Below are 27,217 nucleotides of genomic sequence, written 5' to 3' on the forward strand. Positions count from 1 at the left end.
TTCTAGACTGAGCTCCTTCAACATTTAGGATCTGAGGCTTATTTCATTCTAGAAATGTTCCATGGGCATCTCACATCTCTCCAACCAGATCGTGAGCTTCCTGAGGCCCAGAGTTAGGACTCAGGTCTCAGGTCTCTGAAAGGCTGAATAATGGAGCTAGAAGGGACCTTGCTCAGGACCAGATCACTGTACTTCCATGCTGTTTTCATGATCCTGTCTCCTTTCTCTCCCATTTGCATATCACAGAGCTAGGCACCTGGGTCTTAGGGTGAGGGGAGAGGAAAGGGACTGACTTTCTGACTGCCCATCTTTCCAAACTACCAGAGATGAGGAAGCCTGTGACTACCTCTGCCTCTAGGAAGTCTCCCTAGATTGACACTCACTGCCAAAGCTGGAGGAGATGGTGGAGCGGCTGGCCTGGCTCTGGAGAGTCCCGGAGGGGCTAGGGGATGACTCATCATCGGAGTCATCACTGTCGAAGGGCATGAGTTCTGGGCCTGGAGTACTGTTGGTGGGCCCTGGGGGCAGCTCTGGAGAAGAGCCTGAGATGGAGATGTGCAGGCAGGGCTGGGAACTGCCTTCGTCCAGGGCAGCTGCTGTGGCTACCACCTCCGGGGGAGATGCTGGGCTTACCAATGATGGGGGCTGATCCCTGCAACAAAGGGAAAGTTAATGGAAAGTTCCAGACTCTGCTGTCCCACCCTCCCCAAAGTCTGCAGTAGAGGGCTACCATTCTTCTACAGAACTCCAGGGATGATGGCAGCAGCTGCTTCCTCCTCTAGGAAGTCTTTCTGCCTTGGCCACATTTTTCCCCAACCCCATAGTTCTGGTTTCACTGGATTCTGATAATCTTCCTGTCACAGTCCCTGCCCCTGCAGGGCTCAATCTAAGTGCCTTCAGCAATAGTTCTTATTACCCCGAGTCCATGAATCTCATTTCCCCTTTGCCTCTGTGACCTGACCTGTTTTCCTGGGTCTGGGCCCAGATATATGTGGATCTGGAAGCCATAGGCATCACCTTCAAAACTCTGGCTCCAAGCTCATCCCTCCCAGGAAGCTGTCTTGGATTATTGGGCCACGATCAGAGCCCATGGGAACCCTTGGACTACCCAGTCCAAGCTCCCCTGATCCTATAGCAATTCAAAAATTTGTTCCAAGTCTCCCTCCTTTGGGAAACTTCCCAGATTAGTCCTAGAGATTCCCAAACCTGGACTCCAAGCCCTGTTCTTCCTCTAAGAGGAATTCCCAGACTAAGGTTGGAAGTGGGGAGGAGTGGCTTGCATGTACCCTTCTTCTGACCCCCACCATGTTCCCATGGCCCAGGGGCCCCCAGTACCTGAAGCCATTGCTGCCCCCTCCTCCACCTCCACCAGGTTGCAGGCCAGGCACAGATCCCATACAGAGGATACGGGCAGAACAGACAGCAATGCAGGCTTCCACAGTGGGCTCAGCCCGCAGGCTCAGCAGGCAGACCTGTCCCACATAGCCATCGCTATTACACACCCACACCTCATGGGCACTCTCAGCACAGGTACTATGGCTGGGGGAGGCACAGGAAAACTGAAAGAGAAGGAGAAGATGGATTCAGTGTCTGCTGGAACTGAGTAACAGGAATGAGATCAGGGAAACAAAGAAACTCAGGACAGGAAGGGACCTCAGGCATCCATGTAATCCAACCTCCGTCTTTCCAAGAATCCTCACAACACTATTCTTGTCAAATGGCCCTCTGCCTGGAGGTCTCTGGTGAGGGGGAACTTGCTATACAAACTGAGACATTCCTTTCCACTTTTGGATGACTCCATTCTTAGGAAAGTGTCCTTTACATCAAGCTGAAATTTGTCTTTCTATAATTTTTACCCATTGCTCTTCTTTCTATTCTCTGGGTCTATGCAGAACAAGACCAATCCATCTTTTATATGATAATTCTTCAAATAGTGGAGACCTGGCATTTGATGCCCTTTGTGGTCTGGTCTCAATCTCCCTCTCTCCCACCTCCTCTTCTCATTTCCCTTTATATTCCATTCCCTTTGCTTCAGCTAAACCAGCTAAATGCATAAAAGATCAGCCTGAAACCAAGTAGTTCCCAAGTTGTTCTCTATTCAAGTCTTCTCTTCTCCAGGTTATGTATCTCCAGTTCCTTTAACTTATCTTCCCATGATAGGACCTTAAGCTATTTCACCATGTTGGAGCCTAACCTCTGGATAATTTGGGCTTGGCTCTGTGAGGCTCTGCATTTTGGGACAATTATTTGTCTGGAGAGCTTGAAGTAGCATGAACATATGGCATGTTTTTCAAATTTGAAGATGACATGAAGATAGGAAGAATCAAGATTAAATGCAATAGAATTAAATGTAAAGGCAAATATGGGTCCAAATAATCAATTTTATAGATCAAGATGGGCAAGGCATATCTAGATAACATTGTGCATAAAAATTTCAGATGAGGAAAATGCTACCAAGAGAAAGTAGCAGAGAAGTGGCTTCCTAGGGTTTGTTAGGAAAAGATTTCTAAAACTATGAGCTATCCCAAAGTGGAATGGCCTATCTCAAGAGATTGGGGGAGAGCCCTTCCTCTCATTGAAGAGCTTCAAGTAGAGGCTGGACAACCACTTGGTCAGATAAATTCATGTTGGACTGGGAATCCTCTTCCATTAGAGTTTGCCAGTCTGTGATCTGGATTTGAATTCTGGCTCTTGAAGCTCATAGCAGTGGTGACAGTGGAAGAGAAATCTCTTTGGAGAGGGGAATTCTGAGCCTCAGAAATTAGAGCTCTCCCTTGCTTCAGGAGAGGTCAGGGGAAAAGATAGGGGCTTGTACTTGGATGACTTCTGAGAGATGGATCCTTCAGGGAGGGTCCAGGGCATTAGCTTCATCAGGCTTCTCCTTACCTGCATGCCACTTCGGGTTTTCATGATGGGTATGGCTTTCAGGAATTCTGGGTCCAGACAGTTTTTTCTGGAGGCTGAAATGAACAATCAGAGATGGAGATAGATGAGTAAATGCATGGAGGGTTGGATGAGAAGAGATGAGCATCATCAAGGGCAGGCAGTGTGGTGGAGGTGGAGTGATCAAATGGGATAATTTTTGTAAAGCCCTTAGTACAATGCTGATGCTTATTAAACACCTGTTTCCTCTCTCCCTCATTGCATATAATGAAGGCAATAGACTAGGCTGGGGTTCTTAAGTCTTTCTGTGTTATGGTCCCTTTGGTAGTCTGGAGAAACATTTTTCATAATGATGCTCTTAGGCAGCTAGGTGGTGTACTGAGCTGGGAGTTAGGAAGACCTGAGTTCAAATTTGGCCCCAGACATAGCTGTTGTGAATCTGGTCAAGTCATTTAACCTCTGTCTACTTCAATTTTTACATCTGTAAAATGGGGATAATACTACCACCTACTTCCTAGAGTTGTTGTAAGGATCAAATGGGAGAATATTTGTAGGGTACCTTGCAAACTTTAAAGCACTGCATAGCTATTAAATGCATAAAATAAAATACATAGGCTTTCAAAGGAAACTAATTATATTGACATATATTTATTAGTTATCAAAATAATAAAAATTCCAAGTTCACAGACCTCTGAAATCCTGGACTAGAAGGTCTCTTGGTCTAGAAGACCCTTCTTGGTCTAAATCCTATGATCCCAGAAGGCTAGGAAGACTAATAGCTAAGGAAAGAGTATGGAAGGTAGAAGAGGCCTTGGAGACCACTAGTCTAACCCCTTCCTTTTACCATTTTGTAAACTGAGGCCCGAAGAGGGAAAGGAACTTGCCCAAGGTCACACAGCTAATAAGTGATGAAGTCAGGAGGTCAATCCAATTCTCCTTATTCTTGGCCAAGGTCTCTTTCCACCACATACATCAGGGTGGAGGGAAGTGCCTATGGCTGGGCTGGGGCTTGACAGGAGCTGAGCCAGGTCCCTCACCGAGTTTCCGCTTGGCTTCATCGAAGGCCTGCTCGAAGCCAACTCGAGCATCTGGGTGGGGGAATTCAAAGATGAAAGTGTCCGTGCCTTCAGGCCTCGTGGCTGACAGTTCCACCTTGTTGGGTGGAAAGGAGAGTGTATAGCACAGTGCCTGCTTCTCTGCCAGGTCCCGGTGGGCAGCAGCTGTGAGTTCCTTGATGACGTCATCCAGGCTCTGCAAAGCAGAGGAGGCCTCATTTCCCACCCAATCCAAGACCCCATCTTTGCTATGGTGAAGGTCATGCCCATGCCAGTTTTAGTCCTGCCTCTAAGCCTCTGTCCATATTATTTCCCTTTCAAGGAATGCCTGCCCTCTTCCCCTGACTTGCTATATTCTTCAGTATCAAGCTCCCTTTCATCCCGGGAGTCTTTGTGTCTACGGTAGCCCATATTCTCCTTTCTTAGCTCCAGGATTTACCGATTAATTCTCCCTTACTCTGACCTGATCTCTGTGTTTGTCTTGAATTCCCTTTAAACAGTTGCCCCCAGGGAAAAGGATCATGCCTCTCCCCAGGATCACAGGCTTCTCCAAGGGCAAGAGGACTGTTTGTCTCTTCAAACCTGGGGATCTCTGAGGACAGGAGCTATGTTACTTCCTGAGCCTGGGACTTTCTTAAGGCAGAAGTCATATCTCCACCCCACCCCACTTGAAATCAAAGATTTCTTTAAGGGACTGTGTCTTCACCTCAATCTTAAAGCTCCTTGGAGTAAAGAACTCCCTGATTCTGGGGGTTCCCTGAGGGCAGAGGGGCTGCATTTCCCCCTCTCAGAGCAGGAAGACTGGGAGGAACCTAGTGTTCTACCACTCTGCCCAGGGCACTGATGAAGAAGAGAGGCCAGAGAACTCGGAGTGTCCAGGGAGGATCTTACCTGATGGGGGAAACTGAGGGTCTCTGAGAGCTTGCTGATCTGGCCCAGGGTATTAAGATCTTCATCCAAATGGCTAATGGCTTTCTGGACACTCTCTCGGTTGGTGGCATGGGATGCTCCTTGGGGAGGGAGAAAGTGAGATAGAAAATATTAGGAAGATTAATTATAGATAGGATAAAATGGCAGGGCAGAGACCAAAGGGAAAGCAACCAACAGAACAGCCTGTGGCAGTCTGATCTGTGACCATCTGTGTAACCCTGGCTCAGAACTTCCCTTTAGCTGGAAGTCTTATCTAGAATCCCAGACTCTTAAAACCAGAGAAATTAGAATCTTAGAATATGGAGTCACAAAAGTATTCAATACAGAATCTTAGAATGTAGAATCTTAGAAGTATATAATTTGGAAACTTAGAATTAAAAATCTTAGATGACAATTTTGAATCTTAGAATGTACAATTTAGAATGTTAGAATATAGTCTTAATTTAGAAGGTAGAATCTTTGTTGTTGTTAGTGAATCATTTCAGTCTTGTCTGACTCTTCTTGATTGATCCCACTTGGTATTTTGTTGGCAAAAATAATGGAGCGGTTTGCCATTTCCTTCTCCAGCTCATTTTCCAGAAGCACCCAGCTAGTAAGTGTTTGAGGCCAAATTTGAACTAAGGAAGATGAATTTTCCTGACTCCAGGTCTAGCACTTTATCCACTGAGCCATCTAGCTATTTAGAGCAATGCAGTTTAGACTGATAAAGTTTAAAGTCTTAGAAGGCAGATGTATTTAATTTTCAATATTAGAAGCATTCATCTTAGAAATAAAAAATTTAGAATCATAAATTTTTAATATAAAATTAAGATTCTAAGAATGCAGAATCATAGAAGTATACAATTTTGAGTCTTAACATGTAGGACCTGAGATTTGATTTAGAATCTTACAATTATTCTGTTTAGAATATTAGAAGGCTGAGTCTTAGAATGCTCTCAGAAGTATTTAATTTAGACCATTAGGATACAAAGTCTTAGATGTGTTCGTAAAATGAAGAAATAAACAAATCAGAATCTTCGAAATCAAAAATTTAGGCATATTTAATTAAGAATCATAGAAATTTTCAAGTTGCAGTATTCAATTAAGAATCTTAAATTTAGAATGTCAAAATGTAGAATCTTAGAATTTAGAATGCAGAACTTAAGAAATAAACAATTTGTTGCCTTAGAATACTGAAATTCTTTAGGACTCAGAATCAGAGAAGGATAAGTCATAATCTTAAATTTAGATATGCATATATATTCAATTTAAGATTTTAGATTCTTTGCTGCCAAATCTAACATATGTAAAATTTTGTACTCAATTAAGAATTATAGAATGTAAAATCTCAGAAGTATACAATCATGATTCCTAGTATGAATGTAGAATGAATCATCTTAGAACTAAACAATTTAGAATATGAGAACTTTGAATTTTTGAATGAAGAATGTGAGGATTTGAGAATAATCTTAGAATTTAGACTCGCAGAACTATATAATTCAAAATCTTAGAAAACAGAATCATAGTAGCATAAAATTTAGAATCCTTTAGAACCTTGGAATTTGGAATCTTAGAAGTATTTAATTTAGAATCTTAGGATGAAAACCCTTAGGGGATGTAGGCATATTATTTTAAATCTTAGAGGTACTCTGAAGGATGAAATTAGTAAATAATTTAAATGCTTACAGATTAGAAGTATTAAATTAAGAATATAAGAAAGAAGCATCTTAGAATCATAACATACAATTTTCTTAAAACGTATAAAACTTGAAAATTTTGAAATGTAGAATCATAAGGTTTGTAATTCCAAAACTTAGCACCTAGCTTTAGCAACTTTTGAATTTTAGAATGTAGATGTGAGACATATAATTTAGAATCTTAGAAATATTCAGTTTAGAATAGTATACATGTCAGACCATTGGGAAGGAAAAGACTTTAAAACCAAGCAAGACATAGAAAGAGTCACAAAATGTAAAATAAATTTCGACTACATCAAATTAAAAAGCTTTTGTACAAACAAAACCAATATAACTAAAATCAGAAGGAAAGCAACAAATTGGGAAGCAATCTTCATAAAAACCTCTGACAAAGGTTTAATTACTCAAATTTACAAAGAGCTAAATCAATTGTACAAAAAATCAAGCCATTCTCCAATTGATAAATGGGCAAAGGACATGAGCAGGCAGTTCTCAGCCAAAGAAATCAAAACTATTGATAAGCACATGAAAAAGTGCTCTATATCTCTTATAATCAGAGAGATGCAAATCAAAACAACTCTGAGGTATCACCTCACACCTAGCAGATTGGCTAACATGACAGCTATGGAAAGTAATGAATGCTGGAGGGGATGTGGCAAAGTAGGGACATTGATTCATTGCTGGTGGGGTTGTGAACTGATCCAACCATTCTGGAGGGCAATTTGGAACTATGTCCAAAGGGCGATAGAAGACTGTCTGCCCTTTGATCCAGCCATAGCACTGCTGGATTTGTACCCCAAATAGATAATAAGGAAAAAGACTTGTACAAGAATATTCATAGCTGCAGTTTTTGTGGTGGCCAAAAATTGGAAAATGAGGGGATGCCCTTCAATTGGGGAATGGCTGAACAAATTGTGGTATATGTTGGTGATGGAATACTATTATGCTAAAAGGAATAATAAAGTGGAGGAATTCCATGGAGTCTGGAACAACCTCCAGGAAGTGATGCAGAGCGAAAGGACCAGAACCAGGAAAAATTGTACACAGAGACTGATACACTGTGGTACAATCGAAGGTAATGGACTTCTCCATTAGGGTCAATGCAATGTCCCAGAACAACTTGCAGGGATCTAAAAAACACTATCCACAAGCAGAGGATAAACTGTGGGAGTAAAAACACCAAGGAAAAGCAACTGCTTGACTACAGGGGCTGAGGGGAAATGACTGAGGAGAGACTCTAAATGAACACCCTAGTGCAAATACCAACAACATGGAAATGGGTTCGAATCAAGAACACATGTGATACCCAGTGGAATCACGTGTCGGCTATGGGGGTTGGGGGAGGAAAAGAAAATGATCTTTATCTCTAATGAATAATGCTTGGAAATTATCAAATAAAAAATTATTTAAAAAAAGAAATATTCAGTTTATATTTGTAGAATGAAGCAGTTTAGAATATATATAACAAAATCTCAGAAGTATATACAATTAGGATCCATAGAGTGCAGAATCATAAAAAATTCATGATCTTAAAATATAGAATCTTATATAATAAAAAACATTAGCATAAAGATTCATAGAAGTATATACCACTTAGAATCTTTGAAAGTGGATATCTGAGAAGTACATGATATTTTATCTTAGACATATTCAATTTAGACTTGTAGAGTTAGGAGCAGAGGATATAGAATTTTTTAGAATGTTGAAAGCCAATGCATATTCTTGGGACTCATTAGAAGAGAGAAATTGAGAATGTATCTTATATAATTAAACATCTTTGAAGTGTTAAGTTTATACTTTTAAAATGCATAATGTTAGAATATAGAATTCTCTAAGTACAAAATTTGTAAATTAAACTATAACTGAATATAACATTTAGGTATACCATTGCAAATCTTAGAATTTTAGATTATACAATTTAGAACATTAGAATGGAACGTGAGAAGTTAGAAGTTTACACAATTTAGAAAATAGTATATTAGAATTTAAAATATAAGTAAAATTTTGAGGAATCTTAAAATGTAGATTCTTAAAAGTATACAATTTAGCCTGTAGACTCTAACAGTTTAGAATCTTAGATTTGTACAATTTAGATTCTACAAATACAAAATTAATGCTTTTAAGATATAGAATCATAGAACTGAACAATTTAGAATCTTAAAATTCAAAACAATAGGATTCAGAATACTTCTTTTATCTTATAAATAAAATCATTGATCTAAATAATATACAATGTATATTCTTAGAATGCTAAATCTAGTATGAAATTTAGTATCCTAAAATGCAGAATCTTGGAAAAATTCAATTTTGAATCTTAGAAAATGTTCTAGAATTAAAAATTTGGAATCTTGAATAAAATTTAGATATATTCCTAGATATATTCAGTTAAGAACCACAGAATCCAGAATCCTAAAATATATGCTCACTTCAGAATCTCAGAATCTTAGATGTATATAATTATTTTTACAAATATTCAATTTACAATCTAAGAAATAATTTGGGTAAGAAGTAATTTGGATAATGTAGAATATTAGAACAAAGAATCTTGGAAGCAAGCAATTTAGAATCTTTGGTTGAAGATTCATGAAAATTGTATATGTCAAAGACTACCTGCTAGATTTCAATTTAAAAACTTGAAATTGAAAGTCTTAGGATTATTCAATTAATCTTAGAAAACAAAGCAATTTAAAACACAGTTTAGATATAAATCTTTGAACTCATAGAATTAAAATTAAATGAAATATTATTTTTAGATTGCAGATTTTAGATGTATAGTCAATATAGAATGTTAAAATGTATAATCTTGGAAACATAGAAAATCTTAGAATATGGAATTTTAGAATGTAGAATTTTGGAAACCGTATTATCTTGTCAATTGAATATTTCTCAAATTCTACATAGAATCCTGAGAGTATTCCATTTAGACTTGTAAAAATACCCTTGAAGTATTTAAAGTATACTTGTAAAATGCAGAAACTCAATTAGGAAGTATCCAATTAAATACTTTTTAGAATAAGAGTGCAGGATTTTGAGTCTTAGAATTTAGAGTATTAGAAAGATTGAATCATAACTCTTGGAAGGTTTAAATTTAGTATCTTAGTACATAGAATCTTAGGTGTAAACAATTTAGACTCTTTGAAGAGTGCAAAATTTTAGGAGTATTAATTTAAGAATCTTAGAAGGCCGTTTTAGATTTTTATAAAACAGAATCATGAATAACATTTTGAGTATTGGAGGTATACAAGTTCAAATCTTTAAATACAAAGTCTATAGAATCCAGAACTTTAAAGTGTTGCCTTTTAAGAAAATAAAATATTAGAATGTAAACATATATAAAAATTATAAAATTTGTATTATAATGTTGAATCATAGAAACATTCAGTCTGCATAAATTTTAGATTATTAAAAGTTAACAATTTAGAATCTTGGATGTGAAATATTAGAAATATCAAAAAATTTTAGAATATATAATTTTGATCATTAACCTTTGGTATCTGACCACACATTTATAACCTAGATTAAATTGCTTATCCTCAGGGAGACAGGTAGAAAAAGCATGGAGGGAAAGAATTTAGAACTCAAAAGTTTGGAATTTCATGAACTTGAAAACTTCAACTATTATAGACATAAAAAAGAACACTAGAATCAAGATTCTGAGAAGGAAGATTCCTAGAATTATGAAATTTAGAATCTTAGAATTGTACAATTTAGATTAATAGAACATAATTTTAGAAGTAAAAAAATATGCAATCCATTAAGATTCTTAAATTTTAGATTTAAAGTAATCTTGGAAATATTTAATTTAGAATATTGGAATACAGAATCCCTTAAGTTTTCAATTAGATTCATAGAATAAAAAATCTTAGAATCTAGATTTTAGACAGATACAATTTAGAATCTTAGAAGGCAGAAAATCTCAGGGATATGACAACTTTTGGTAGTATTCAACTTATAAGCAGGGATTTATTCAAAGTTTTAAAAACTATTGTTAGCTTGCCTGGTTGTACAAAAAACAGGTTGCCAGTAGTTTGCCAACTCCTGATTTAGTATCTTTGAATGAAGAAATATAGAAGTATTCAATGAATAATCTCAGAATTATACAATTTAAATTCTAATAATGTAGAAACTTGAAAATTTTTTAGGATTTAATTTAGAGTTGTAGAACACAGAATCTTAGAAGAAATTTAGAATCTAATATGTAGAATGCAGAATCTTAAAGGTACTACCCCAAACCTTAATATTATTCCAATAGAATACACAATCTAAAAAGTAAATAAGTTAGAATATTAGACTAAAGAATATTAGAAGTAAGCAATTAAGAACCCAGAAGACATTTAGTGTGAACTCTCTCAGTGTAGGAGTTTTCTCTAGCTTTCTGGCTAAGGGGGTCAACAGGCAACCTTATTAATAAATGCCAGTGGCTGCTGGTGGAGTTGTGAATTGGGCCAACCATTATGGAGGGCAATTTGGAATTATGCTGGGTTTGTATCCCAAAGAGATAATAAGGAAAAAGACTTGTAAAAAATGTACACTTTATAATAATAAAATGAAATAGAAGTCAATTTAAAGTCTTAGAATCTTAAATTGTATAACCAGCAAATTAAGAAATTTAAAAATATTTTAAAACACAATAAAACTTTATAGAATATCAGAAAGTATAACATTAGAAACATGTAATTTAGAATCTTAGAATATAGAATTTTAGAAGTATAAAATTGTATATAATTGTAATGTAGAATCAAAACATTCATATTAGAAGCTTATAATGTAGAATCATAGAAGTATATAATTTAGAATATTAGAATGCAAAACCTTAGAAGCATAAAGTTTGAAAGCCTAGAATTTAGAATCTTTAAATTATATAATTTAGAATTTCAGGATGAAAATTTAGAAATATTAAACTCAGAAGAATTAAGCTTAGACTTGTAGAGATATAATACAATTTAGAATCTTAGACTACAGAATTTTTTATACAAACAATTTAGAATCTTAGAATGCAAGAATCAGTAGTGTGCTGGTAAATATTTAACAACAGACTCTCTGGGGAATTATACAGGACACTCTTTAAGTTTAATTTGCATTATTAACAGTTTCTCCATCACTTAAGTACAAACAATCAATATAACAATAAATCAAACTCTGATCATTGGAACTGGAGAGGAGCTGGCTTCAGCACACTCCTACTTAGAAGTATAACATTTAGAATCTTATATATATTCAGTTTGAATCTCAAAATGCATAATTTTAGAAATCTACAATTTACAATTATATAGCCTCATAACAACTTTGGGAGGTAGATGCTATTATTAGCCCCATTTTACAGATGAAGAAACTGAGACAAACAGGTTAAGTGACTTGTCCAGAGTCACAGAGTTAATAAATACGAAAGTATATTGGAACTCAACTTTAGGCCCAGGACTTTATCCCTCCACTACCTAGAAGCTTAAGAACAAAGAATTCAGCTTGGAGTCTTAAATAAATGTAGACTCTTAGAGTCTTGGAGCTGGAGAAGACTCCAGAAGACATTTAGTATGAACTCTCTCACTGTAGGAGTTTTCTCTAGCTTTCTGGATAAAAGGGTTGATAAGCAGCCCTATTAATACATGCCAGTGGCTGCTGGTGGAGTTGTGAATTGGTCCAACCATTCTGGAGGGCATTTTGGAATTATGCTTACAGAGATTTAAAAGATTGACTGCCATTTGATCCAGCCATAGCACTGCTGGGTTTATACCTCAAAGAGATAATAAGGAAAAAGACTTGTACAAGAATATTCATAGCTGCGCTCTTTGTGGTAGCAAAAAATTGGAAAATGAGGGGATACTCTTCAATTAGGGAATGGCTGAACAAATTGTGGTATCTGAGGGTGATGGAATACTATTGTGCTAAAAGGAATAATGAACTGAAGGGATTCCAAGTGAACTAAAAAGACCTCCAGGAATTGATTCAGAGTGAAAGGAGCAGAACCAGGAGAACATTGTACACAGAGACTGATACACTGTGGCACAATCAAATGTAATGGACTTCTCTACTAGCAGCAATGTAATGACCCAGGACATTTCTGAGGGACTTATAAGAAAGAACGCTATCCACATCCAGAGAAAGAACTGTGGGAGCAGAAACGCAGAAGAAAACATAGGATCGATCACACAGTTTGATGGGGTTATGATGGGGTCTTGGCATTAAAAGATCACTCTATTGCAAATATGAATAACATAGAAATAGTTTTGAACAAATGATACATGTAAAACCCAGTGGAACTGCTTGTCAGCTTTGGGGGGGGGGGAGATCATGAATCATGTAACCATGGAAAAATATGGAAAAAATGCCAGTGGCAACCATAGTCTTTGTACACAGCTTTTCTCACTAATAAACTTGCTCTCTATGGTATTTTTAGTAACTAAGCATTTCCTCATAGTTTATGGGGCTCCCTAAGGGACCAGGCTATGCCTTTTCTTCTGACTGGGATAACCATGGCCTCTCAGTGGAAGTTTGGCTTTACCTTTGATGATATCTGCATCCTCCAGGGGAAGTTTCCACAGTAGTTTGTACTTGCTAGCTATATCAATGACGCTGGCGGCTGTATAGCTGCAGAAAGAGGGGATGGCATGAGATATTGATGGGTTCAAAAGGTCCCCAGCATCAGTTCAGACTCAGATTCAATGAATGTCAGAATTGGAAAGGGCATTAGAACATAGAGAACATTAGAGCTGGGAAGGACCTGTGAAATGATCTCTTCTAACTCCTTCATTTTACAGATAGAAAAAGTGAGCCACAGAAAGAAATCAGGACCTCATCTAAATCATGCAGAGGATTTGTGGCAGAACTGGGACCAGAAATTTGATGGCCTGACTCCCAGGACAGATCACTCTCCATCATTCCCCCAAGAGACACAGGGAAGCTGGGAAGGATCTAGCAATGAATCCAACAAAAAGTAGAAGATAGTCGGAAATCCTGGGAAGGCAGCCATTTATCCATAGAAACTGGGTCCTGGAATGGACTTCCTCTCGAATCTATCACCTGAAGGCCCTTCCATTCTTCAATGACATCTCTTCCATGATACTCCAGTGAAGGTGGTCTCTCCCTCTTCCCATCAGTCAGAACTCTGGATCTAAAGCTCTCCTTTACCCTTATCTCTCTCATGTTAGAGATTTTTAGTGCCTGTCCTTCCCTTTATTAGATAGAGCAGAGATTCTTAATCCTTTTTGTGTACTGGTTTGGTGAAGCCTTTGGACCCCTTGACAATAATTTAAGGAATTAAGTTAAGGAACTGCTAATCTTCAGTCAGAGGTTAGTGAAAAATAAAGGTCCATTTTTAAAATTCAAGTTCACAGACTCCCTGAAATCTATGTCTGTACTCCTTGGATTGTGGCCATTATCCTTGAAAGCAGGGGTAATGTACTCAATAAATATCTGTTGGAGAAGTGAGGAAGGAAGCAGAGAAAATGAGACAGATGGGGTGGAAGGAGTAGGGGTACGGTGTGGCATGGTATCCTTGGTTTGAGAGCTCAGATCTGACTGGTAGAACTTTGATCCTGCCCCTGCCCCTGCCAAGGGCCCTCTCATCAGCCCATCACTCACAGACTCATGGAACTTCTCCGCAGGGAGCCAGATTTCCGCTTCAGGGTGGTGCAGACCAGGAGGTCACTGAAGAGGAAGAGGGATCGGTCCTTCTTGCCACCAACTGCCTTCTGCAAAAGAGGGAGAGAGAGCTCAGGCCAGGATCCCAAGGGAGAGGAGGAAAGAGAGACAGTGTGGCTCAGTGGGAAGGGCCCTGACCTGGAGTTGGGAGATTTGGATTCTAGTCCCAGCTCTGCTATCATTTTGTGCTATGACCTTGGGTAAGTCCTTGTCCTTCTCTGGCTTTCAGCACCCTTTCCTGGAATGTTGCCTTCCTCATTGGTTGTGAGGGGCAAAGGAGAAGCATGTTAATTTGGCAAAAGAACACTAGATTGGAGGTCAGGAGTCCTGGATCGGGGCTGCAGCTCCACTACTAACCAGGTATGTAACGTGGATATCACCTACCCTTGTTATTCTGAATGTATAATGTGAAGGAAGGGGATTTTGGACTACAAAATGTAGTACTCATTTGAAGACTTAATTATTAGCATCATTGATTCTTGGGGGACTTCAGAAGGCATCTGGTTCTACTCAGCCCCCCTAACCTGAATACAGGAACTCTCTTTACAGCTTCCCTGATTGGGCCCCATCCAGCCTCTACCTGGAAAACTTCAGTGACAAGAAGTACATTCCCTCCTTATTGCATTTTGGGACATTTTGGATTGTTAGGAGGTAGAGCTATAAGGAACTTCAGAAACCAATTGCTCTTCCTTTCTCCTGAGACCAAAATGACTTTTCCCACCTGGCTCCTAGTTCTTCCTTTTGGGGCCACTCAGAATTAGTCTGCTTCTTTTGTCCCGTGAGAATTCTTCAGATATGAAGATCATTTTTGTTTTTATTTTTAAAATTCAAATATATTTCATTTTTCCAAATTAAATGTAATAATAATTTTCAACATGTTTTCCAAAATTATAAGATTTCCTCCTTCCCTGCCTCCTCCCACTTAGAGATGGTAAGCAATCTCTAGATATTAAGAATTAATTAGAGGCAGCTAGCTAGGAGGTGCAGTGGACAGAGTGCTGGGCCTAGAGTTGGAAAGACCTGAATTCAAATCTGACTTCAGAGACTTAGTAGGTGTGTGACCCTGGGCAACTCATTTAACCTCTGTATGACTCAGTTTCCTCCTCTGTCAAATTAATAATAATAATAAGCCTACTTTGCCTGTTAGGATTGTTGTGAGAATCAAATAAAAGAATATTTATAGAGCATTTTGCAAACATTAAACTCTCTGTCAATGGCAATTATTAATAATATTAACTGGGAACAACTATGTGGCTCAGTGGATTGAGAACCAGGCCTAGAGACAGGGGATCTTGTGTTCAAATCTGGCCTTAGACACTTCCTAGCTGTGTGACCCTGGGCAAGCTACTTTTGCCTGGCCCATTGCCTAGCCTTTTACCACTCTTCTACTTTGGAAACAATACATAGTACTGATTCTGAAACAGAAGGTAAGGGTTTCTATAAACAAAAAAATTTAAACCTTACATTTACAAAATCAATTTAAGGTTAAAAAGCACTTTTACAAATATTATATGACCCTCACAACAACTCTGGGAGATACTATTATTATCTCTACTTTATAGAGAAGGAAACTGAGGCAAAAAGAAGTTAAGTGACTTACCTTGGATCACACAGCTAAAAAGTATCTGAAGCAGGATTTGAATTTAGGACTTCCTGACTCTAAGCCACATTACCTCTCTATTAGAAGGCAGTTATTTCATTCACACCCACTTCCTCCCTGGCCTTCTTTTCTCTGGGCTATATAGCTTTATTTTTCCTGTACTATTTCACTGTCTGACCTCACAAAATGTCAGTTAGAATAAATCTTTAACTCCCTGATTTTCCAGAGAGGAAAAACTCAGACCCAGATTTGAGGAAGGAGTTGTGCAACGACCCAAATTAAGTTAGCTATTTGGCATTTACTAGACTGTGTTCCCTCAAGCATAGGCGTCTTTCCTACTTATCTGTGTCTAGCACAGGGCTAGGATTACATCATAGCCATTTAATGAATGATTGTTAATGGGCTAAAATATTCAAAGATCCATGAGAGCAGGCAGCTATATACTTTTTTCATCTTTAAATCTCTCCGGCATTCAGCAAAAGGCTTGTCCTATAGAAGATGCCTTTACAAAGTTTGTTGAAAATTGTGGATACCAGTCTTTCAGGCAATCTGAACTTGAATTATGGCCCTCTGGTAGCCTCCCCAAAAGAGCCGAAGTTCCTTTCATATTGGGAACATTTTCCAATTCAGAATTCTGCAGTTTTCATTTGATTTTCTCAAAGTCAGGGTAGGCTCGTGAAAAGTTGTTAAACAACATATGATCAATGTGAAAGTGTCCACCCTCCCTCTAAGCCCTGTTTAAAGTATAAAACAAAGACTCTTCGATGGGATTTATAGTGACTTTATGCTTTTTGGTAGTCCACAGAGGAGGTGAGTTTGAAAATTGTTGTATACTGTTGCTGATCGTAGCCCATGTCCTGTCTGAATTACCATGATTGTTTATGAAAAAGTATCTTTAATAAAGCTGGATACAGTTTGGCTTGAGAAATATACATATGGTATAATTGTGGTATATGCTGGTGATGACTGCTACAAGATGATGAGCAGGATGATTTCAGAAAAAGCTGAAAAGATCTACACAAAACTGATGCAGAGCGAAATAAGCAGAACCAAGAGAACATGGTACACAGGAACAGTGCGATATTGTACAATGATCAATTGTGAAAGACTTAGCTACTCTCAGTAATTGGGGACAATTTTGAAGGATTTATGACAGGGAATGCTATCCACGTGCAGAGAAAGAACTACTGGAGTCAGAAGTAGATCAAAGCATATTATCTTTCACAACAGTGAAATGAGTATGAGTGTGCTCTTACAACAATGACCAATATGGAAGTGGGTTTTGCATGCCAATACAGATCAAATTGCTTACCATCACTGAGGGGGGAGGGGTGGGAAGGAGGAAGATGGTTTGGATCTTATGATTTTTGAATAGGTATGTTGAAAATTATTATTACATGTAATTGGGAAAATAAAGTATCTTTGAATAATAAAAATTATTTAAATGAAAATGTTTGTTGAATTCCATTAACAATGGATGACAGTGTCTCCATTACCAAGGATATCTACATTTTAATAAAGACTTTAAATACTCCAAATTCTTCAAAAGAATCCAACCCAAGGTACAGAGACAGGAAAGAGAGAAAGACTGAAGGAGACAGTGGGGTCCAGGATCCCATGATGGCATGCCTAGAGATAGAAAGAATGTGCTTCACCCAGAGATGAGGAAGGCTCATGGCTCAGGGTCTATGGATGACAGGGGCTAATCTTTTCCCCCTTGGTGGCATAGAATTGTATGAAAGGAAAGTAGGAAAATGTGATGGAGGGAAGTTAAGCTAGGTCTTACCACCTCTACTACCATCTCCTGCCGCAAGAATCTCCTCAGTGGGGCCTGGAGCTGTAGGTGGAAAGAGAAAGGGGTCAGTGGTACCTACTGCAAGTCAGTCGATTTCAGGAGACCTTAGGAAGGCAGGGTGGGAGCTTCTGCCTATCCCTTTGCTTCCAGGGTGGGACAGAAGCCCTGGGAATGGCCTCATAATTCTACCTTCTGTGTCCCAGGACTGTGAAGAAGTATGATCCTCCAGGGAGTCCTCTCATTCCTTCTGCACACGTCTGATTATGTGTCACCTCTGCTCAAAACTTGTCAGGGGCTACCTGCTACCAAACTATTATTCCTGGGATTCAAGGCTCTCCACACTCTGATACCACTCCAGTCTTTCCAGGCTTATCTCATCTTAGTTCCCTTCACACTTTGGGCTCTAAGTAAACCGAGAGATAGCCTAGAATGCCCTTCATCTCCTATTGAATTCTTTTCCATTTTTTAAAACTTTTATCTTCTGTCTCAGAATCAATACTGTATATTGGTTCTGAGAAAGAAGAGTGGTAAGGCTGAGGCAATGGGGGTTAAGTGACTTGCCCAAGGTCACACAACTAGGAAGTGTCTGAGGCCAGATTTGAACCCAGGTCTTTCTGGCTCTCAATCCACTGAGCCACCTAGCTGCCCCCTTCTTCTCTATTCTTTAACTCTAGTCAAATACTTCCTCCTCCAGGAAGATTTTCCTGACCTCCCTTCCTGCAAGGTGAGTGGATTGTGAGGAGTGGTACATTTACATTAATATTCAAGTTTTCTGTGTTCTTGTCTTTGCCTATACTAGACAGTAAGCTCTAAGAGGTCAGGAACTGTGTCTTGGCCCTCACTAGAGGCTCTACAATCAGTCAATTAATCTACAAGGATTTATTACCTGCTACTGTGTATTGAGCCTTATATATATATGTGTGTGTGTATGTATATCTATCTAGCTATCTCAGTTAGTTCATAAATGATATTATCTTATTACCCAATATAATATTTTATACTATAATCTATTGATATATGATATCTCCTCTGGTGGACTGGAAGAAGCCGAGGGCAGGGATTGTGTTTAATTTGTGATTTGTCCAGCAGAGCAGGTATTAAGTAAATGTCTGTGGAATGAATAAATGGTTGAGGGAATGTTGTGGGTATGGGACATGGGGTGAGGAGTTTCATCTAGTTCATCCTTTTCTTTCCAGACAGGCCCATTCTCCCCTGGGTCCACACCCATAGATCATCATGGTCCTAGGTAACATGATGAAGGCTGGGCACCATTTGTCCTGCCCATCTCCTACCCCAGAGGGCTTCCTGCCCTCTATGTGGGCTCTATTGAAACCTGCCTTCATCCCCACTTCCTCCCATCCCCCAGGTCCCCCATACATCTTCCATGCCCTCGATGTGGGCCTCGATCTCGAGCAGCACTCGGGCATGCCTCTCCACCTCTTCTGCATTCTTCATGCCCTTGTTGATTCTCTCAGCCACTTGCTTGATGTTCCGATGGGCATCGATCAGGAATGGCCGATCTGGATGGTCCTCTGGTGTATGTTTCAGGAGGTCCTTTGTGGGGGAGCAGGAGACATGGGTGGCTTCAGCTTGGGGGAGGAGGCACGTACCCTAGAAGGCCCCTCCTTCCAGGATCAGATTTACCAGGGCTGCAGGAGCGACTAAGGGTAGATTCAAGAATGTCTTTCCCCAGCTGGGCTCATAACTTGGGGCAATGACTATTCCAACCCTGCCATTTATCACCTGTGCCACCTGGGGCAAGCCACTTCACTTCTCTTGGCCCAACTTTCCTTATCTATAAAGTGAATGGGCTGAACTGGTATTTAAGGTCCCTTCTGACCCTAAATCTATGATCCTATAATCTTCTTGTAAGCACAGATATGCATACTTGGTACCTGCCAGAGATGGGCTGGATGGTGCCTTGGGAGGCTAGTATTCATTAAGATAAGAGGTAGTAGGGCAGCTAGGTGGCTCAGTGGATAGAAGGTGCTGCTTGAAGATAGGAGGTCCTGGGTTCAAATTTGACCTCAGACACTTCCTGTCTGTGTAACCCTGGGCAAGTCACTTAACCTTAATTGCCTAACCCTTACAGCTCTTCTGCCTTGGAGACTAAGTATCTTTTTTAGTACCTTAATATGAGACTTAGTATCATTTCTAAGATAGAATGTAATAGTTTAAAAAAAGGATAAATAGTATGGGGTGATGGAAAGAGTCTTGGTCCTTCGGACTTGATTTCTGAGTTTTAGTCCTCATTCTACCATCTAATTAGTGTCTAGGTAGCCCATGGTAAATGAAATACTTCCCCTTCTTGGGCCTCAGTTTCCTTCTCTGGAAAGTGAGAATAATAATGCCTGTTGTTGGTGTTCAGTCATTTCAGTCGTGTCTGATTCTTTCTGACCCTGTTGGTTTCTGTCCATGGGGTTTTCTTGACAAGATACTGGAATGGTTTGCCATTTCCTTCTCTAATGGCAAATAGAGATTAAGTGACTAGCCCAAGGTCACATAGCTATAAAGTTTCTGAGATTGGATTTGAACTCCGGTCTTGACTGCAAGCCCAGCATTCCATCCACTACACTACCTAGCTAGCTGCCAATGCCTATATTACCTACCTCACAGAGCTATAGATACATGAATTATTATAGACACAGAAAGCCTAACCCTAATCTTCTGACTCCCAGTTTAATGCTCTTTCAGGGGTCCAAGATGTGGTTCTGTTGGAAAGATACTGGTTTGGATGGTCAGTGGATGTGGGAACCACCCAGGGGTTTAGAATACATTTCTTCTATGATCTCTCATTTTCTTTCCTCCTTTTTAAAAAAAAAATTAAAGCCTGATTGTTGACTTCAGGTGTTACATCACTGTCATTTCCACATATATCCAGCCCTCCACAGTGTAACAAATGTTATACCTTCCCTTGGAACAAAGAAAAACAGTTCTGCAAACCATTCCCCACCCATATTCTCCCAGCTTTTCAAAGGAAATGGGAGAAGTACAATTCTTCTTCAGGTCCTAAGCTTTTTCCAATGACCCGTAACCCGATGAACATAATTCAGAAATAACTTTTTATAAACTCTCCCAAGAAACCAGCTTCTTCTGAGAGTCCCAGGAAAGGAGGAATAGATGGAGTAAAAAGGATTTGAGGGCTACAGACAGAGGATTTGGGTTCTCTGAGATCAGTGGAATCATCTAGGAATCCCGATTCTGCCACTGACTGCCCACGTGGCCCTTAGCAAGCTGCTCTGGCCTCTCTGGATCTCATCTGTAAAAGGAGCAAATTTGGTGTCTCGAGTTCTCTCCCAGTTCCAGGTCTAGGCATCAGTTTGGTGGCCCTCATGGAATGGTCTGGATCCAGGGCTCTGCCCCCTTCTCTGGTGGGCATGGAACTTGCTTAAGGACCTAAAAGACTGTTAAGGCAAGGCTGGGTTTCTCTTCAGGCATTCTCCCTCCTTACTGTGCCCCCCACCCCAGCCTTCCAGTCCCCAACTCACCTTGACGAGCAGCTCATATCGGGGGATCCTCTGCACCGGTTTGATCATGAGGTCAGACAGGGCCTGCTTCTCCTTGTTCTCCCGCATGCTTTGCTGCAAACATATGGAGATGGGAGGGTGGGACCTGGGAACTTTTGTCCCCAAGTGAACAGAGCATCCCCCCAGTCACAGGCTCAACCCAGAGAGAGACAGGACAGAGATCTCAAAGAGAGTGAAACACAGAGACAAGGCCAAAGAGATGGAGAGACACAGAGAGGGAATGAGGACAAGAGAGAGTTTGTGTGTATGTATGTGTGTGTGTGTGTGTGTGTGTGTGTGTGTGTGTGTGTGTGTGTGTGTTTGTGTGACAAAGAGACAGAGGCGGAGACAGAGCTTGTGTGAGAGCACGTAAGAGTGAGACAGGCAGAGAAAGGGATGGTTATAGAGACACAGAACTGGAAACAGAAGAAAAGGGAAGACCCATTTTCATGCTTTCTTGTCCTTGACAGTTGCCTCTCATTCAGCAAAGCTAATCGATGTAGAGGGAGGTGGGAGGGGGAGAGAAGAGGGGAAAGATGGGAGAAGGAAAGGAGGCCCAGGGGAGAGGAAGGAGTGAGGAGGGGTGAAAGGAGAAGTGGGGTGGGAGAGGAGAGGAAGAAGTAGGACAAGGGAGGAGGAAGGGGACAAGGGAAAGGAGGAGACAGAAAGGGAAGGGGGGAAGAGGGGAGGAAGGAGGAAGGTGAAGACAGGTTCTTTTCATTTGGCTGAACTACTTTGTAGTATTCATTGTGTATGTATTTTATTTATTTATTTATGTTTTCAGTTAAAACCCTTACCTTCTATCTTCAAACTAATGCTATGGATCAGTCCCAAAGCAGTAGAGCAGTAAGGGCTAGGCAGTTGGGGTTAAGTGATTTGCCCAAGGTCACACAGCTAGAAAGTGCCTCCCATCTCTAAGACTGGCTCTCTATCCACTGAGTCAATTAGCTGCCCCTGTATGTATTTTATATAAAACTCTGTTCATCTTATTTCTCCCCAGTAGAGTGTAAGTTCCTGGAGGACAGAGCCTGATTCTTGTTGGTATTTATATTCCCTACCACAGAGTGGGTGCTTAATCAGGACTTGCCAAATTAAAATGAAGTGAATTGAAGGCCTGATTCACTTAGAGGGCTCTATCATATTCATGGAGCAGCTCCGGCTCTAAAAATAGAAAACAATGATCTCGATGTACACAAAGCCCATTGAGGTTCCAGCTCTCCCAGAAGCTCAGCAATTGAGTTAGGGGACACTGTGGTCCTACTGACCAAAGATGGGCAAATGTAAGGAAAGAGTGCATGCCAAGGATGTTCCTATGTGTCCTGATGAAATAATCAGCCTCGTTTTTAGAAGGGAGAAATGCTGTACCCATTTCTCTGTTCTTATCCTTTTTTTTTTTAACTGGGGAAGAGAGCATCTTCAGCCAGTCCAGGTACACAGAATCTCCCTGATTGGCTGAAAGTGAGCCTGGGATTGTAGAATGGACCAAAGAGCTAAGACCAATGCAATTAGGCAGGAAACTCCCAAATGAGGGTGGGTAGAAAAGTGGGAAATGGTGTCTTGGGAAGAGAGGTGCCATTTTTGTTTGGTTCACAAGGGAATCCATAGGATTGATTTTCCCTTGCAATCACATATCTAATGCCATTCTGCTGGTGTGTTATTGCTAATAGAAAACACACTCTTGGGGTTGGAGTATGTAGTGGCAAAGTTTAGGAATAAAAGGGAAAAGGGGATATGGATACCAGATGTGGGTGCCCACTGATGGTAGCAGGGGCAGGAGGAGGCGGGGTGTGATTATTAGGGAGAGGCACAATGAATGCCAATCTCTGAGCTCAGGAAGCCAAGCGAGTTCAGAAGCAGGACAGGTACCGGAAGCAGAGACTTCAGGTAAGGCTTAGAGGAATTTGGAGGGGACTGAAGGATGACAGTCCTGGGCCTGAAGGTGAAGGGCCTCAGGATTACCTCCACATAATAGGAGTTTATAACTTTTTGGGAAGCCTGGGGATCCTTTCTCACAATAATATATTTAAATGCATAGAATAAAAGGAACCAATTTGATGACTAATAATATTAATAATTAATCAATATTGTATTGATTATAAACATATTTTAAAAATATCAATTTGTGGTTAGAAACCCTGTCTTCAAAAGAAGGAGTCAGAGCCTTGACAAAGTTCAGTAAAGGCCCAAAGCCCAGGGTAGAATTCTCTCCAAGAGTGATTTTTCTCATACGGAATTCAATTTAATTTAATTCAAGTTAATTCAAAATCAATCCCGCAAGCATTGACTAAGGGAACACTGCATGTAGATTGCTACATAAGACAATAACCCTAACTTCATGGGGCTCACAGCCTATTGAGATGGTGAGATCTTTACGGTGACCAAAATGACCCCACTGGGGTATGTGGGGAGGGGGGATTGTGGCCCCTCATCCCAATGTTCTATTCATGGAGGTTCTTTCATCCCTAAGCTTGGAGGCCATTCCTGTGGGAGATATGTGACCCATCCTTCCTGTGTACCCCTGGACCCTGTACCTCCAGGAATTTGAGGAAAGCAGGCCGAGCCTCCTTGGCAATTCTCACAGCATCTTTGGCATTGAGGAAGTTATCGATGTAGGCTGAGTAGATGTTCACCAGGATGTCTTTGGAGAACTGGAACAGAGAAGAGATGGGTAGGTGGTTTGGGGGAGTGGAGTGGTAGAGATCATTATCCATGTTAGCCCATCCACCCAGCTTTGGTTGTCCGGTTTAAGGCCCATACTAAGCTGTGCCAACTCTGTATATAATAATAATCACTGGACCATAGAATTGAGATCTGGAAGGGCCTTAGAGATCATTCAATCTGATCTCTTTATTTCATAGAAGATGATCCTGAGTCTTGGAGAGGGAAAGAACTGACCCAAGGTCACATATCTAGCAAGAATCAAAGGGAAATCTTCTATTTTCATGTCTTAGGGTCTTTTGACCACCCTCACTGAGTCTCAGCTGCTTTGTGGTCAGCTCAAAGCTACACTCTACTGTGGGGTCTTTGGGATGATCCATATACATTATGCAGTGTGACTGTATGTTTACACGTTTACACGTGTGTGTGTGTGTGTGTGTGTGTGTGTGTGTGTGTGTGTGTGTGTAAGAGCCAGGTCTTCTTCAGGAGGTTGCTTGGGGTTAGAGACTAAGTGGGCCATCTGGTCTAATAAATGAATTGGGCCGGGTGGACAAGATCCGTCCTGGATCTGCCACTGACCTGTTGAATCACTTCCTCTCTCTTGCCTTGGTTTCTTCAACTATAACCTAGGATCGATAATTCTAGCTCCACTCACTCCCAGGCATGGTATTTGGACAAGGTCATAGTAAAGACAGACCTCTGAGAAAGTCAAAGGAGTGACCATGTACCCCCTGCTTTCAAGGCAAAAGATCCTGAACTCCGTCTGGCTCTCTGAACTCAGCAGATCCTGGGGATGCTGTATTGAATCTTATCCCTAGATACGGTGTGGTCAAGGTAAAGATTGGGAAGTGAGCTGAGGTGAGGGTTAGGGTTAGGTCATTGAAATATGTCTGGCCCCGGGGTGGGCTCAGCGTTTGGATCAGAGGAGCAGTACTTGGGTCAGTTTCCAGATCGGGGCAGCTTCAGTCCTGGAGTCTGTGTGTAGGTGGTTTTAGCATCTGGGATAGGAAAGCTTAGTGTCTTGGTCGGTGCCTCATGAAGCAATGTGACAGTTTGGATTAGAGTCCATGATTGGGCAAAAGGGCCAGTGTCTAAGTCCACACGCCAACATCCAGGTGGCGGGGCAGGATCAGCATCTGTGCCTGGAGGTCACTATTTGATGAGGGATCGGTGTTTGGCTCTGGAGGACAGGGCTTAGGTGGGATAGACATAAATGTGCAGGACATGCTGTGATGTCCCTGTGTGTGGGAACTGTGGGAACTGGAGTCTGGGGCAGGGCAGAGGGAGAGCTGGCACTCACCGACTGCACAAGCAGGTCGCCCACTTTCTGCCGTGTATGCCACTCCTGCACACGGTTCTGCACCTGCTCCAGGAACTGTTCATGGTGCTCCAGCAGCTCTGGGATTTGGTCAAAGATTTCATCTACCAGGGACGGGTCACAAAGAACAGCATTCTCTGGCTGCTTGAGTGGCTGCATATAACCCTGGGAAAACCAAGCTGGGTTGAGACAGGGCTGAGGAGCTGAGCCCTGAGCCTCTCAGGTTCAGTTCAGTGAAACCAACACCCAGAGGGAAACAAACCCCCAGCACATGTGGGTGCACTCACATCCCCATACATCCCCAGCTAGCTAGCCTTCTGATTGGCCTCCCAGCCACAAGATCTGCACAAGTCAACCCACCTCTCAAGAAACTCCAGTGGCTCCCTATTACCTCCAGGATCAAATACAAACTCCTGTGTGACATCTAGAGCTCTTCACAGACTGGCCTCTTCCTATATTTCTAGTCTTCTTGTACGTCATTCCCGCTTCAGACACTCCATGGTCCAGCCAGACTGGCTACTTGCTGGCATCACAAAGGATGCTTCATCTCTCATCCCCACGCCTCTGTACAGGCTGTTCCTATGCCTAGAATGTTCTCTTTCTCCACCCTCAATTCTTAGAATCCCCGTCTCGCTTCAAGCTCAGCTCAAGCTTCACTCTCAATCGGCAGCCTTTTCAGGCTCCGCCCCATCCCTAGCTGCTACACTCTTTCCCCCTCTAAGGGATCTGCCATCCTATGGACGGAATTACAGTGTTTCATAAGCCTTGAAGTACAAAGGCGATATGTTTTGTTGTTCAGTCATGTCTGATTCTAGGCACATGTGAATTTTGTTTTGGAGGAAAAATGAGTTAGGTGCCTCAATGAGTAAGAGAGCCAGGAGGTCCTGGGTTCAAATATGACCGTAGACACTTCCTAGCTGTCTAGGCAAGTCACTTCACTCCTCATTGCCTAACTCTAACCACTTTTCTGTCTTGGAACCAATACTTAGTAATGATTCTAAGGCAGAAGATAAGGGCTTAACAAAAATGAGGGGGAAACTAGGTTGCACAGTGGATAGAGCACCAAGCCTGGATTTAGGGCCTGGGTTCAAATGTGACCTCAAAGACTTCCTAATTGTGTGACCTTGGGCAAGTCACTTAACTCCAATTGCCTAACCCTTATTGCTCTTCCATCTTAGAACTGATACTAAAGACAGAAGGTAAAAGTTTAAAAAAAAAAAGGACTTTTTTTGTTGTTGAAAATCTATTTATGGTATGTGGTTTGGCCAAGGATTTTGTTGTGACTGATGTATATTAGTTACTTGTACTTTTTTTGATGTTTGCACAGGGGAAAGCTACATATGATAAGTTTTATACTATTTAAAATTTGTTCTAGGTATTCATTAAACATATTTTTTACTGTGGGCAAAATATTTGTGGCAGTTTATTAATAGGGTGAGAGTTGTTTCACCATAGTGTAATGATTAAATGCCAATCTTACTGTGTGTAAAAACATTTCAAAATGAAATTTAATGATATAAAACTAAAAATTAGACAGGAATCTAATATGGCCCAGGTCCGGCAAATAAATAGTTCTTTAAAAAAACCCCAACACATCCATTTGGGGTTTTCTTGGCCAAGATACTAGAATGGTTTGTTATTTCCTTCTCTGGTTCATTTTTATATGGTCACACAGATAATAAGAATCTGAGGTGAGATTTGAACTTAGGTCTTCTTGATTCCCAGGCCCAGTGCTCTAATCCCAGCACCACTTGTGTGGCTGTGGGCAAAACAGCTCACTTCTCTGTCTGCCTCAGTGTACAATGATGGGGTCGGATGAGATGAGCTCTAAATTCCTTCCAGCTCCCATCCTACAGTGAGGGCTTATGATCTTGCCTCCCCAGCTCCAAGCCCTGTACACAGAAGGCTACAGGCAGCCTGTGTTGATTGACTTAAAGAAAGCTTCCCTGTAGAAGCCAGGAGGGCAGGATTCTAATCTTAACCTAAGAAGACACTAGGAGGGGCAAGGGGAAAAGTCTTGGGCTGAGAGTCAGAAATGGGTTCTGCTGTGTAAAAGTCCCCACATTCAAAGAGAGAGAACAGGGAGAGATCACAGGCTCTTCTATTTACTAGCTTTCACATAAATCACCTGTGGGTCTTATTTTCCTTAACTGTAAAC

The 27,217-nt window shown here is 40.8% G+C and overlaps 1 protein-coding gene and 1 long non-coding RNA gene across 5 annotated transcripts in view; one reads left to right on the forward strand and one right to left on the reverse strand.

The window, feature by feature from the left end:
* Window positions 1-14,957, forward strand: part of LOC130453841 (uncharacterized) — a 44,527-nt gene extending 29,570 nt beyond the window's left edge. For both annotated transcript variants that reach the window (XR_008911441.1, XR_008911442.1), the window contains 2 exons: window positions 13,300-13,614; window positions 14,412-14,957. This is a non-coding gene — a long non-coding RNA (uncharacterized LOC130453841). The remainder of the gene's footprint in view (window positions 1-13,299; window positions 13,615-14,411) is intronic.
* ARHGEF17 (Rho guanine nucleotide exchange factor 17) overlaps window positions 1-27,217 on the reverse strand; it is a 154,990-nt gene that overhangs the window by 13,226 nt on the left and 114,547 nt on the right. For 2 of the 3 annotated variants that reach the window (XR_008911440.1, XM_007491015.2), the window contains exons 3-14: window positions 25,042-25,224; window positions 23,615-23,731; window positions 21,066-21,158; window positions 18,955-19,131; window positions 17,569-17,619; window positions 14,123-14,232; window positions 13,044-13,129; window positions 4,830-4,948; window positions 3,921-4,134; window positions 2,887-2,960; window positions 1,336-1,559; window positions 384-652 (exon numbers count right to left, since the gene is read on the reverse strand). Coding sequence is in view for 2 of the 3 variants with exons in the window: in XM_007491015.2 (XP_007491077.2) it covers window positions 384-652; window positions 1,336-1,559; window positions 2,887-2,960; window positions 3,921-4,134; window positions 4,830-4,948; window positions 13,044-13,129; window positions 14,123-14,232; window positions 17,569-17,619; window positions 18,955-19,131; window positions 21,066-21,158; window positions 23,615-23,731; window positions 25,042-25,224 (1,717 nt within the window). In the remaining variant the exon portion in view is untranslated. The remainder of the gene's footprint in view (window positions 1-383; window positions 653-1,335; window positions 1,560-2,886; window positions 2,961-3,920; window positions 4,135-4,829; window positions 4,949-13,043; window positions 13,130-14,122; window positions 14,233-17,568; window positions 17,620-18,954; window positions 19,132-21,065; window positions 21,159-23,614; window positions 23,732-25,041; window positions 25,225-27,217) is intronic. The other variant, XM_016422014.2, reaches the window with a different exon arrangement.

The sequence above is a fragment of the Monodelphis domestica genome, chromosome 4, assembly GCF_027887165.1.
Source record: "Monodelphis domestica isolate mMonDom1 chromosome 4, mMonDom1.pri, whole genome shotgun sequence".
Lineage (NCBI taxonomy): Eukaryota > Metazoa > Chordata > Mammalia > Didelphimorphia > Didelphidae > Monodelphis > Monodelphis domestica.